Source organism: Motacilla alba, chromosome 1A, assembly GCF_015832195.1.
Source record: "Motacilla alba alba isolate MOTALB_02 chromosome 1A, Motacilla_alba_V1.0_pri, whole genome shotgun sequence".
NCBI lineage: Eukaryota > Metazoa > Chordata > Aves > Passeriformes > Motacillidae > Motacilla > Motacilla alba.
In genome coordinates, this window is record NC_052031.1 from 49,296,476 (window position 1) to 49,308,800 (window position 12,325).

At 46.0% G+C, this 12,325-nt stretch overlaps 1 protein-coding gene across 6 annotated transcripts in view; it reads right to left on the minus strand.

Moving 5' to 3' along the window:
• The window catches only part of CACNA1I (calcium voltage-gated channel subunit alpha1 I), a 164,548-nt gene that overhangs the window by 47,655 nt on the left and 104,568 nt on the right, over positions 1-12,325 (minus strand). For all 6 annotated transcript variants that reach the window (XM_038154692.1, XM_038154697.1, XM_038154694.1 and 3 more), the window contains 3 exons: positions 5,218-5,377; positions 2,696-3,011; positions 1,975-2,067 (listed from right to left, as the gene is read on the minus strand). In XM_038154692.1, the coding sequence (XP_038010620.1) occupies positions 1,975-2,067; positions 2,696-3,011; positions 5,218-5,377 (569 nt within the window). The remainder of the gene's footprint in view (positions 1-1,974; positions 2,068-2,695; positions 3,012-5,217; positions 5,378-12,325) is intronic.

A 12,325-nucleotide genomic window follows, 5' to 3' on the forward strand; every position in this document is an offset into this window, starting at 1 on the left:
CTTCTGCAAATGAGGAGGGAGTGTCTAGAAATGTCAATGACACTCTGCAGTAACATCTCAGGTGGAGTGTTTAATTGAGGGTTTTCAGTGCCTGCAAATTCAGAGACACAGTTTGAATCACTGTGAATCCACATGACGTGAGCCAGCACTAGAAGGATACTTAGAAACCAAAAATATGCTGGCAGAATTTATGTAGTTTGAAATGTGGGGGGAAGGACAGTTTCTGGAACTGGCCTACAAAAGACTGGGTATGTGTGCTGCAGTGGTTAAACACTGACCCTGGCTTCCTGGCCCGGGGAGAAACTGGAACTGTGGGACAAGGAGTAAAGTCTGTGTCTAATTGCATATTCTACAAATTGGGGTATCCTGACCATGCTGCTCAAAGTCAAAATGCAGGTGGGTACTAAATATCTATTGCATTGTGGGGTAAATAAACAAAATTAATGGGAAATTATTATTTTCTAAACTCCCAAAAAGCTGTAGTTATCCAGTTTGCCCTTGAGAACACAGCCTGTGGAAACTCCCTCCCATCATCCCATTCTGGGTAATCACATCTCTGCACTGTCTCTTTGGGACTCTCCAGCATCAAAGTAAAATTAACATTCCTTAAGGTATATTTCACCTCTGCTGTCCAGGTTCATGCTTCTCCACAGGGAGTACGTCATAGTCCTGTTTTTATCTCCTTGTCTTTTCCTTGTGAGAATAGAAGGCTGTAAGGCAGGGTGAAATCAAGGATATAGTAAGATTTTTTTAAGTGTTCTGACCTGAATGGGCCAATACATTTTTTTTTTCTTTTGGGCCACTCTTCATATGTACAGGCTGCAGAATTTCTCACAGAAATGGAGTAAAGTCTGCTTTGTCTCAAGTCGTTGCATGCCAGCTTGATGTAAACTACAGACTGTACTAGGTCAGTCTGTTAGTGCTACTGGGTGACTGCTTTTAGAGATCCTATTTCTGGAAGGGCATGGGCCTAGGACAAGTGTTGGATGAAGATCAGAGTCCTGGCCAGGTCCATTCATCCGAATGCACGCTGACCTTGGAAATGTACACTGAGGTCCTTACTCAGTGACCTGAAACTAAATTGATCCTACCACATACAGATTTTATACTTCCCATAATTCATCCTGTCTTTCCATTTCACACTTGACTTTGGTCCCCCAGGTGAGCAACGTGCAAGAGTCTTCATAAAAAACAAAATCCTGCCTTGTTAGAAACAGGATATTCCCTCCAAGAAAACGCACTTATGCAAGGGAAGCCTGAGGAACGGGGAGGCAATGGCACCATGTTTCTCAGCTCTCGTCCCATGTGCTGATAATGCATATCCTTGCAGAAAACCAACCTTCAAACTTCATTTGTATAAATCCGCAGGGCTTATAAACTGCTTATTAAGTTCTCATTGCTGACACGCTTCTTTCTTTCCATCCTATCATCCACAAGGGATCTCCTGTAGCCAGTTTATTTTGGACTGCTGACACTTTTGGAGCAGTAGCTCCTTTTCATTCGCGGTGAGGAAATAATTCAGCGTGACAGACCCTGAATCTAACAAAATGTGAATCTCAGACTCTCAACTTGATAAACCCAGGTGCTGCCAAAAGCTCCTCATTCAACATGGCTCAAAAATTACTCAAGAGCTTAAACTGTGTGGAGACCTAGTAGAAGGGCAGAGAAAGAACTGGCTTTTAAGTCAACTGGTCTGGGGAATTTACTTTGCAAGAAGATCTGCCAGTGACAATATTGTTCTACATTGGGCACATATAACTTCAAAAATCAATCTTAAGTATATTTTTGAGTGAAGGCTAATAACGTGGCTGACAACTATATATGTGATCCTGCCTCAGACTTTTGGTGAAAATCAACTAGCTGGATTTCTGAAATTTCTAGAAGTTTGTTTCCCCAGTATCTATGTTGACCTAAGACCTGTTTTTTGTCAGCTCTTAGCTTGCATTGCTGACATTCATCAAACCTTATACTTACGATTATCAACAAGATAAAGTAGATAAAATTGTAGAAGGAATGGGCATCCATCACATAGTACATGATCTCCACCCACCCTTCCAGTGTGATCACCTGCAAAGACAAACAAGAGAAACAGGAGGTATATTCCAGAGCTCACTCCTCAGTGTATAACAAGCAGATACTGGCAGGATGGGTGCAACCCAAGAAATGTGAGAAACAACAATTCATTTCAACGAAGCCAAATTTCCATTTTGGGAAATCAGCATGGTACTGTTTGGTGACACTGGCATACTGTCAAAGCCTGTGAGATCATTCTAGTCCACAGCAGGAATATTTCATTAAAATAGTTCATTTCCCTGGATCACAGCAGGGGCAAACCCACAGCAGGTTGCTCTGCCCCTTGGACTGGACACCGCGTACAGCCGGACAAAAAGAAAAAAGGCATGGATTTTAGCTCCCATCTGCAAGACGTGCTGGGAATTAATAATAAAAAAAAAGGATTCCTTTACTATAGCTGTCTCGATGGAGAGGAAACTGGTACAAGTCAGCCTGAAGAGTGGAGTTTATTTCAGCAAGTGGGTTCATGTGTGCACTGTCTCCCTTACCAGGGGAGTTACGAGGCCCTTTACTTTGCATCTCTGCCACACCCTGCAGAAACTACCACTGGAGCCCAGAAGGACTGAACTTGAAAAACAGAAATATAAGCTTGAGCCTTGTAAGGAGGCTAACTCAGACTTACCTGAAATATCACAATCCAGGCATATCCGATGTTGTCGAAGTTGATGGCACCCTTGTGTGGGTTGGCATTGCCTGTGCGGCACACGTTGTAGTACTGGTTCCAGTTCACACACATGCCACTGACATTAAACTCTTGTCGGACTGAATTGTAATAATAATAATCATCCTTGTCCAAACAACACTCATGGCCTCGCTCCTTCAGCGGGGGTATTTCATGACAGCCCATAATTCCATTATCTCCTGACAGCGAGCAGATAAAGGGCATCTCATCATCTTCCTCTGGCTGGTAATAAGGGGGCAGGACAATGTCACCTTGTCTGCAAAAGAAGCCACAGTCAAATTTCCTGTGACAAAGAGTTTCCTATTTGTCAGTGATACTGGTGGGGCTGGGAGCCCCCATTCTGAAGTTTATCAGGGACTGCATTGGGTGGGTGATTTCCAGGTTTATTGACTCAGGAGAAGGGGAGGAATGACAGGGATCCCAAAAACCAGCAAATTTCCAGGGTGAGCCCCCAGTTTTCAGAGCTTTTCCTGCCATCAGATCACCCCAGGCCAAACTGCACAATCTGCTTGCATGGAGATGAAAAAAAGCTGGAATGCAGAGATTTGCAGTCTGATATTCTCCCCATTAACATCAAAGCTAAATCAGATGCAATGACATTAAGGAAGTTCATCAAGCTTTACTGTAATATGTTCATATATGTAACTGCTGATGGACATGTTTTATAACATTTGGCAGTGAACCTTCTGTACTTCTAAAAAAAAATCCAGTTCATGCATAATTAACATTGCCCAGATAAGCCTTAAAATTTGGAAATGGAAAGATAAAATTGACTTAACCTTAACTTTGACTCCTCCTTGACAGCTGGCATTACGGGTGCAATGTTTTATGACAAGTTCATGTATTTTTTCCAAATAATGCAAGCACCTTCCAAATGCATGAATAATTAAAATCATCTATGCTTGCCTAGCTGGAGATGAGCTAATATCAGAAAAGTGAAAGGTGGAGATACAAAAAAAAAAAAAAAAAAGGATTAAGCTCTATCTGGTGTATTCCTTGTAGTGCTACAATGCACAACTTTCATGCTGTGCAAATGCTTTTCACTAAGTGTCATTGGAAGAGGACAGGTGTTGATGAAAAAGAAAAAGACAGGCTCTGATTGTTATCTAAGCAGGACTAAACTACAAAGGTATGTTGTAACTCATCCTCATCATTGGTGCATGGGGACCTTCAGAACTGATTTCCCTAGTAATGGTCAGCCAAATATTTTCTATTATCTGTCATTGTGAAGGCTGTGGCCCCAATTCACTTCTCAGTTACATCAACTCTGCATGGATGTAATTACACTCATTAAAGAAGTGCTACTCCTGATTTACATAAAGGACAATCATCCTAAACAGTGGTTTTTCCCCAAGGAATAAATAAACACAGGAAATGCCTGCTTTAAGCAGCTCCTACTCTGCAACTCCACTGCTGTTCTGCACATTGTATTTTCACACTTTTTTTTTTTCCAATTTGAGATGCTCTAAAGCTTCAGAACTGTTTAATCAGTTTAAACTGATCTACAGCTCTAGGTTTTCTTTAAGCAGTCTACACTGATAGCACGCCTGGGATTAGCATACGGTTTTAAGAAAACGTTTTAAAGCCTGAGATCTACTAAAGCCAGAGAGTCAACAGGAAGAGCTGTGTCCTGAAACTGGGTAATCGGAGAATTCATGGCAGGCAGGAGCTTTTCCACCCCACTGCCTGTAGGAGGAGTAAAGCTGTGCACTGCAGACTCCCCCCTGAACCCCCAAACAAACCTCGGATACCTGTAATTGACCCCTGTGCGGCTTCAGGCTCTCTTTGCCAGATGTGTTCCCATGTTTCCCCATGAGTTTTTTGTCCCATTCAAACATTAATTCTTTGCTTTCAGATGCTCTCACTTCTACTAACCCAGCTGTGGGACACCTCTCCCGCCAGCCATCTATCCCTTCCCCATGGCACTGGCCACATGCAATTCTACTCCTGAAGTTTTCTGGAAATTTCTCAGTGTCCCTCCAAAGGTAATGCACTACTGTTGAAACAGAGACCCCAGCTCCATTTTGGAGGCATCAAAGATGTTCCTGGATGCATCAGGCAGCCCTATGGCTTTCTGTAAGACTCTGTTGAGTGTTGTTTTCTGTCAAGAGGAAGCAGGTTCAGGATCTTTCGGCAGCATGTTTCAGAGTTTCAGTTCTTTCTGGGGGTAGGAGCGCTATCCTGTATTACTAGGCATGGCTGGAGGGGACAGCCATGCTAACCCATGCCTTGATCAAATCCAAATGAGCCCAGACACCTGCTGTGAAGACAGAAGAAAACCAGCTGTTTTTGCCCACCCTCCCCTTCCACTGCAAGATGTGACCAACACCCTCACACTATCACTCCACACTTGGGAGTAAGTGATGCGCAGAGACCCTGGCAGAAGACATGAGCAGGCAGAGGGAAAGAGAAACATCCACACAAGGAAAGAAGAAAGGAGATGTTGTCTCCCAGTCACTCACATTGTGAAGTTCTCCTCCATGAAGCAGCGGTTGCGGAGCAGCCCAGCCCACAGCTGCACCCCAATGATGCCGAAGATGAAGAAGACAAAGAAGCAGAGAAGAAGGACGTTCCCCAGCATGGGCAAGGTGTCCAGCAGCAGGTTCACAAGGATGCGCATGCCTGCAGGGGAAGAAGAGAACCAGAAGGAACAAGTGTGGGGCACAGGGATAGAGAAAGGGGGAGAGGAAGGAAAGGAGAAGAAAAGGAAAGAAGTTTACAAGATATGCATAATAAAAGCAAAAAGCCCCATGAAAAGCAGAGTGTCAGAAATTAACCACTGTCCAAACTTGGCCAGATTTATGGATATTGCCCTTTCTCATCCTAACCTCTACAGACAGGCAGCCAGCAGAGCTGCTGTGATGCTGTGATCTCTTAACTTTAGGCCTCCATCTGCGGCAGAGAAGAAAAGAGAATGAGACTTTTGGTGCCATCAGCTATCTGACTGACATACCTCCCTCCCCTTTCCCTGCAGAAGGACAATTGAGTGACAACAGCCCCATTATCCAATGGCTCCAACTGAAAGTCATCCCAGTACAGCAACTGCATGCTGCAGCCTGTGAGACCTGCATGGACAGACCAAGGCCAGCCTGCCAGTGGGATGAACCTTTTCAGAACATATAAACTGGCATAGATAATTGGGTTTTTTTCAGTGACAGTATCATCAAGAGACAGTCATGAAAACCACTATTTCCTCCCCCGGCTAGTCCTCATGCCCCAGTGGGGCTGGAGCACACAAGTAGCAGGCACAGCCCAAAAAGCTTCCAGCACAGAGTCTCTGCCCAGTGCAAATGTTTCCAGAAATATTTTTTTTTACTAACTAATTACCTAATGAATTATTCCTGTGGTTTTATTTTCCCCTTGGCTCTTTAGTGCACAGCCACACGTAGGGGTAAACATAGTCCATTTCTCCATGGAGCTAATGGCTTTTCCTCTGCTCTCCAGGGATGGTGAAAGCCTAGAAATTCTTCTGAGCATCACAGTACTGCCTTTATCCCTGTGCACACCTCACGAGGTTGTCTATCCTTGTCTCCATGGAGGTCCCCCCTCAGATACCAAGAGAGTTCCTTCACTGAAGATATTCCATGTAGGCCAGCAAGTAATTAGCTAATTAGGTATTTAATTAGGTATTAACCAATTCATTGCTTCAGATGACAGTGGAAGGGGAGAGAGGAGGGGAAGATAGGATTAGGATTCTCTGACAGCCCTTTGAGGCACAAGATAATCTCCCTTGTGTACCCAGCACCAAGTAATTACCACACAATACTATACATTATGCTCCATGTCTATTCCCCAGACTGCTCGCCCCACAGACAGGGGAGGGAAGTGGCACCTGTGGTGGGGCAGGCAGGCATGGAATACACAAACAATGAAGGAAGAGGGAGAAGTGTGCCTGCTGTGGAACAGCAGACTGGTTTAGATTAGTAGAGAATGCTTTGGAGACAGAGCGGGGTGGAAGAGACAGGAGTGGTATTTACAGGTATGTGAGGTGTAGGAAGGAGAAGATGCTCATTGGTGCCTACAGGGGACATGAAGGATAAAGGATGATGGCACTAGCTCTAAGACCAGGCTGTGGAGCAGTAGTTAAGCCCTGCTGCCTGCCTGTTCAGCTGTGTCACCAGTCACTGCATAAGGCAGCTTCTAGATGAGTACATCAGGGACACAGCTCCAGCCACTCGCTGGGGATCGCAGCTGTGCCCCGAGTCACTGACAGCTCTCTGACCTCTCAGTGCACCAAGTCCAACAGCACAGCCACTGAGACCTGCTGGGCCCTGTAGAAATGCTCTGGACAGCACTGGGACTTCAAGACTGTGCACCCTCACTGCAGTGAAGGTGCTCCCTGCATTAATGTTGGGTCACAGAAGGAGCTCAGTAGTTCCCACAAACTGTCCTGGTCAGTACATTAGGGAGAGTCAAGTGACACGGGAAGCTGTGCCAGTAATGCTGCAAGAGGGGGTGGTGTTTTTCAGTTCAGTTGATGCTAGCTCCTTTTCAGAACTGGATAATAGGACAGATGAGGTTGGCCTTATGTTGAAATGCAGAACAGACAAAACAGACATTCCCACCAGAATTTTACAGACAGCATCCTTGTTGGGTCAGAATTTACAAAAATTGATTTTGTCTATGTTCCAAGAGAAAGCAAATTATGTGCAAAACTTGTCTGCCTTTTTCTTGGAAACATCCTGCTTGCCCATACGTTCCCCATCCTGACTCTCATAGGGACTACTGATGGTACAAGATTATGCTCTCCACAGCTCCAAGATTATAGCTATTGCCCCCATGTTAGGCCCTCTGGAGTACCTGGGGCCGTGACCCAAGAACTGGCAGGTGGCCCCACCATCTGGCATCTTTTCCACATCACAAAGAATTTCAGCATCAACAGGTTCTAAGTCCAAAAGAAACCAGTTTGGGTTTTTTTTTTTATTTTCCAGTTAGACAGCTTCATCTTTCTCTTCCCATTGATGTTGACTGTGGATATGAGACTGGCTCTTCAAAAGCAGTAATTCTGAATCTACACCCATCAAAGCATTCAAACATCAGTTGCAGTTGCAGGAGAAAGAGGGAGAAAGGCTGAATGGCCTAAGGCCAACAGGTGATGATTTACCATAGAAGCTGGTGACCAAAATAATGAGGTCTCTAAAGCAACTGCCTGACAGTAGAAATAGGAAGTGCAACTTTGGGAGTATTCTGGTTTGGGGAACTGGGATGCCTCCCTTTTCCAAAGGGCCCTTGCCCTTTGCCCAAGCTGCCATCCACAGCAACACCTGTGCTTCTTGAATGACAAATTTTGAAAGGCACTGGAAAGCCCCTTGTGAAAATCCTGCTGCTGCCTCCTTCCCACCTTCTGCTGCCTCTACCTGCTGCTCAGCCATTTTTTTCTTGCTCTGCCTACAGCTCCTCTCCGCCTCTGTGCTGCTCCTCAGCTTCTCCCGGCCTCCCTCCCCACTGCTGCCTTTCCCCACATCCCCATTTGTCCTTTACCATTGGCAGAGCAGAAGCCGTGCTGGCTCACAGTAAGGAGGGGATATGAAAGGGACAGTGACCTTTTCTGAAGCATCCTTTGTAAAAAGGGAATGCTGCTCAAGAAGAGAAAGGAAGAGAGGCTGGGCAGTCTGGAGGAAAAGCACGGAGAGAGAGCATTGATGAAACAACATTCAACAACCAAACAGCCTTCCAGGGCATCAAATCTGAAAAGGTTTTGCTCTTCAAGGGAAATAAAAGCTAGAAACATTAAATATTCATGAGTGCCAGGTGTGGGCTCGCAAAGATCTTTTCTCCACTCACTCTGACCAGGGGAAGGGAGGAAATGAAATGGCCTAGTCTGTGGGCATCCAAGGAAGGAAACAATGCTCACATACTGGTTCTCTGCTGCTCACCCACGCCCTTGAGCAAGGGGTAGAGAAGGGTGCTCGATGGTGCCTCGAAGGCAGGGCTGCTTCTGGTAAGATATCCCGCATGAGCAAAGCCACATGTGCGTTCATCACTCAAACACAGCAGGAGTTGGGGGAAAAGTATGTAGAGGGATGAGAAATGGTGGGAAGGCGAGAGAAGTGCCCAGAAGTGACCGTCAGAAGGAAACACAGGGCCGAGCAAAGCTTCTGAGCTCCCTCCGTGGTTCAGAAGAAGTAAATCGTCTGTCTCACCCTGATGGCACCCAGAGGCCCTTCCTGACAAATTCAGCAGACACTACAATGACCCGACCTCCTTCCAGACTCTTGCCATCAGCCCAGATTAGCCTGGCTATCGCAGCTGAGCGCAGCGGCGGGGCAGGAGGCGAGCCCCGGGCAGCCGAGCCCGCGGCCTGGGCCGACGCGCCCGTCACCGCCACCGCCACTGCCACCGCCACCGCCACCGCCGGGGCTCGGCAGCGCTGGCACTTCGCCCTCTCCCCGCCTGCCTCCTCCCGAGCGCCGGGACAGCTGAGCTGATTCACTCCGTGGTGCTCACCATCCTGTGATACGAACGGGGACCGGCTGAGGAGGGGTGAGAAACCCTGCTCTTTCTCACCGCGGAGGCTTTCAGCGTGAGGGACAAAGCCAACGCATGTGAAGTCAAAAGGAGATAGCGGCTTGAGGCAATCGTTCCCTCGCTTGGGGTAAAGCAGATGGAGGAGAACGTAATTCTCAGCTCCCATCTCATCTGCATCGTGGACCAAGCTACCAATTGTCATTTTAACTGGAACAAAAACAAATCTCCTTCCCGTCAGCATTTGTGACTGTAGCTGGCAGGACATTTTGCAGAATGCAGAAACTGAAGTGTCATTATGTCCCTCAGCCAGGCGGCTTGTCCAAGCATGCCTTCTTTCCTTCCTCCCCTGCCCCAGGACACATGGCAGTCCATCCAGCTAGCATGGGGTTGGCAGGATTCTCCTGTGCATGCTCCTTTATGGAAATTTTCAGAACCAAGGAACCATTCCAGATAGATTGTGCAGAAAGTACACAGCAAGAGAGGCGCACCTTCTTCTTTTATTCAATTTTGCAGCCAACCCCTGTAGTTAAAATAATCTCAGTTTGTGTGCACAATGCAAGCTGCTGCTCCAACTTGTGGCCATCCTCACTGCTCTCCTGCTGAGAAGGCTTAGCTGTCATTTCACACATTGCATTCATAAACATCAGCTCCAGCTTGGGCCAAACACTACCAAGAGACACCAATCATCTGTGGGTCCAACAGCAGACACACTGCCAAGCTGACCTATACTATAACCCACAGCTTCCCTTGCCATGCAGATCCTTTCTCTTTGATGCATTTCTTCTAACCGAGGCCTCTTCTGCAAACAACATGTGCAAGCTAAAGGAGTTCAGCTGGAAGAGCCAGCATGCAGCTCCAGATGCTTTGTCTTCAAGCTGCAAAGCCAGCCTCACTCACATTGCAAACCAGCACCGCCTGCTTTGCACCAAGGCAAGAGAGAGAGCATGTCCAGATGGATGGCCAGACCCAAATTAAATCAACTCTGTGGAAAGACTGGTCCAGTTGACAGACAATATGAGGTACTGAGAGACCTTAAGCCAGTTCTGCCGCTAAGGAAAAACTGCCCCAGACACACTGGGCTCATTCAGAGAAAAGCTAAGTCTTCCCATCAATCTCTTTGTCAGCTTCTGGGTGTGTTTGCAGGGTACATTTAGAGCTGGGGGTTTAGCACTTGCAGATGGTCAGCATGATCCATAGCTCAGGAGCACTGGTCAATTCCTCACCAAATCCCCACTTTTGCCTTACTGACAAGCAAGGCCTTTTAGCATCCCTGACTGGCTCAGGCACCTCATCCTACACAGCCTGTTGATGACATAACCTCAAATTATCTTTGTCACTCCCCAATGTAACCACAGAAGAGATCAAAACATGACATTTCCAGCACTTACAAAGCTTCAGCCAGTACAGAGAGCTGTTGTTCATTTTCTTAGTACCATGGGCATACCAATCCTCATCTTCATACCATGACTTCTCTTAGAATACTCAAGTTTAAACATTAGGTGCCCCTACTCCTTACCTTCAAGGTACTTTTCAGCTTAAGCCTGAGGTAGCCAAAAAGAGAGAGAAACTCCAGAAAAAAACTTGTTGTCCATAGGTTCACCCTGCTGGAACAGAGCTTTCCAGACTAGGTTTAGAGTACACTCATATAAGAGGAAAATAATCTCTTTAAACTTGCTCCAAGGCTCTAGAAACAATTCCCTTGGGATCCCGGGACTAACACAGACCTCACCTCTTTTCAGTCAGAGCAAGACATGGACCAGAACAGGTCATGAGCATGAAAAAGGAAAGTAAGAAGAGAAGAAAAATGCACCACTTAAAATGCTTCCCAACAGACATTCAGCTAAAACAACCCCTGAAAAGAGAGTACAAATGAAACCAGAGATAAGCTCTTTTCCTTGGAGGGGAAGAGAAGCAAATAAACACACAGGCACTGCAGAGCCACAGTGCTCAGCAGGCTGCCAAAGGGGGCTCAGGTGGTGCTGCCAGGTGATGTGAAGAAGCAAGCTCAGAAGTGAAGCCTCATAATTGCAGACCTGACCCCACAGTTGCAGTGGCTTCAAGAAAGAGAGCAGAGCAAAATCCAGAGCATTTACCTTGACACCTAAATGCTGACATTTCTGGAAGAAGAGTGGCCGCAGTCCAAGCTTTTCTGTCATCCAAAAAGGAGACACCCAAGCTCTGCAGCAGGCTGCACCTTATGATAGATGCTGTAAGCCCAGCTAAGGTTCGCAGATAACAACCAAAAACTCCTCCTCCACAAGCAGTCACATTCAGTACGTGCCACCACAGCATGGCTGGTAGCCACATAATCCGTGACATGAGCAGAAATGCATGCAGGCAAAGGTCCCAGCCAGTAGCCCCCTTCTTCACTGTCTGGCCATTATCCCCTTGCAAGCTTTGGACTGTTAAGCAACCTTGTCTTAGAAAGTGATGACAGGTGTCAGATTATTTCTTAGAGAGGTGTCTCTCTGGGGGATTACTGTCATTCTGTTCTTTTTTGTAATACTGAACATCTAATAAGCAACACCTACAACCACCTGCTACAGTAGTTCATTCACTGATCATCTCATTTTTTCCCCCATTTATCACTGCAGTGATGACTGCATTCACTTTCGGTGAAGAGTCTATTAAAAACATACAGTGCCAGCTTGTCTTTCAGAATTGCAGGAGCCACCTAACACCAGGGACAAAAGTCAACTCCAGTGCTGTGGCTGCGAGCCACTTGCCTCCATTCTATAAATATCCTTAAGCTCTTTACACATCTCTAGTGCTAAGTGGGACAGAATAATGCAAAATATTATGTAAAACAGCATTAATGCAACTTCTGGGTAAGATTTAACAGGGATAATTTCCTCTTGCTGTCACTAGCATGAATCACGTTTCTTTCTACTGCAGGCAATGACATGACATTACGTGAAATGAGTGTGAACAGGAGAATCGGTCCCAAAATACACAAAGATAGAAAAATTTAGGGTTATGATTGTAAATTGCCTTGCCCACACACACAAAGTTTAATTTACATTAGTGTAATATGACAGTATCATTCACCCCATAATACACTGTCATTATTGCTCGCATTTCCATGGTATCCATTACTTTATA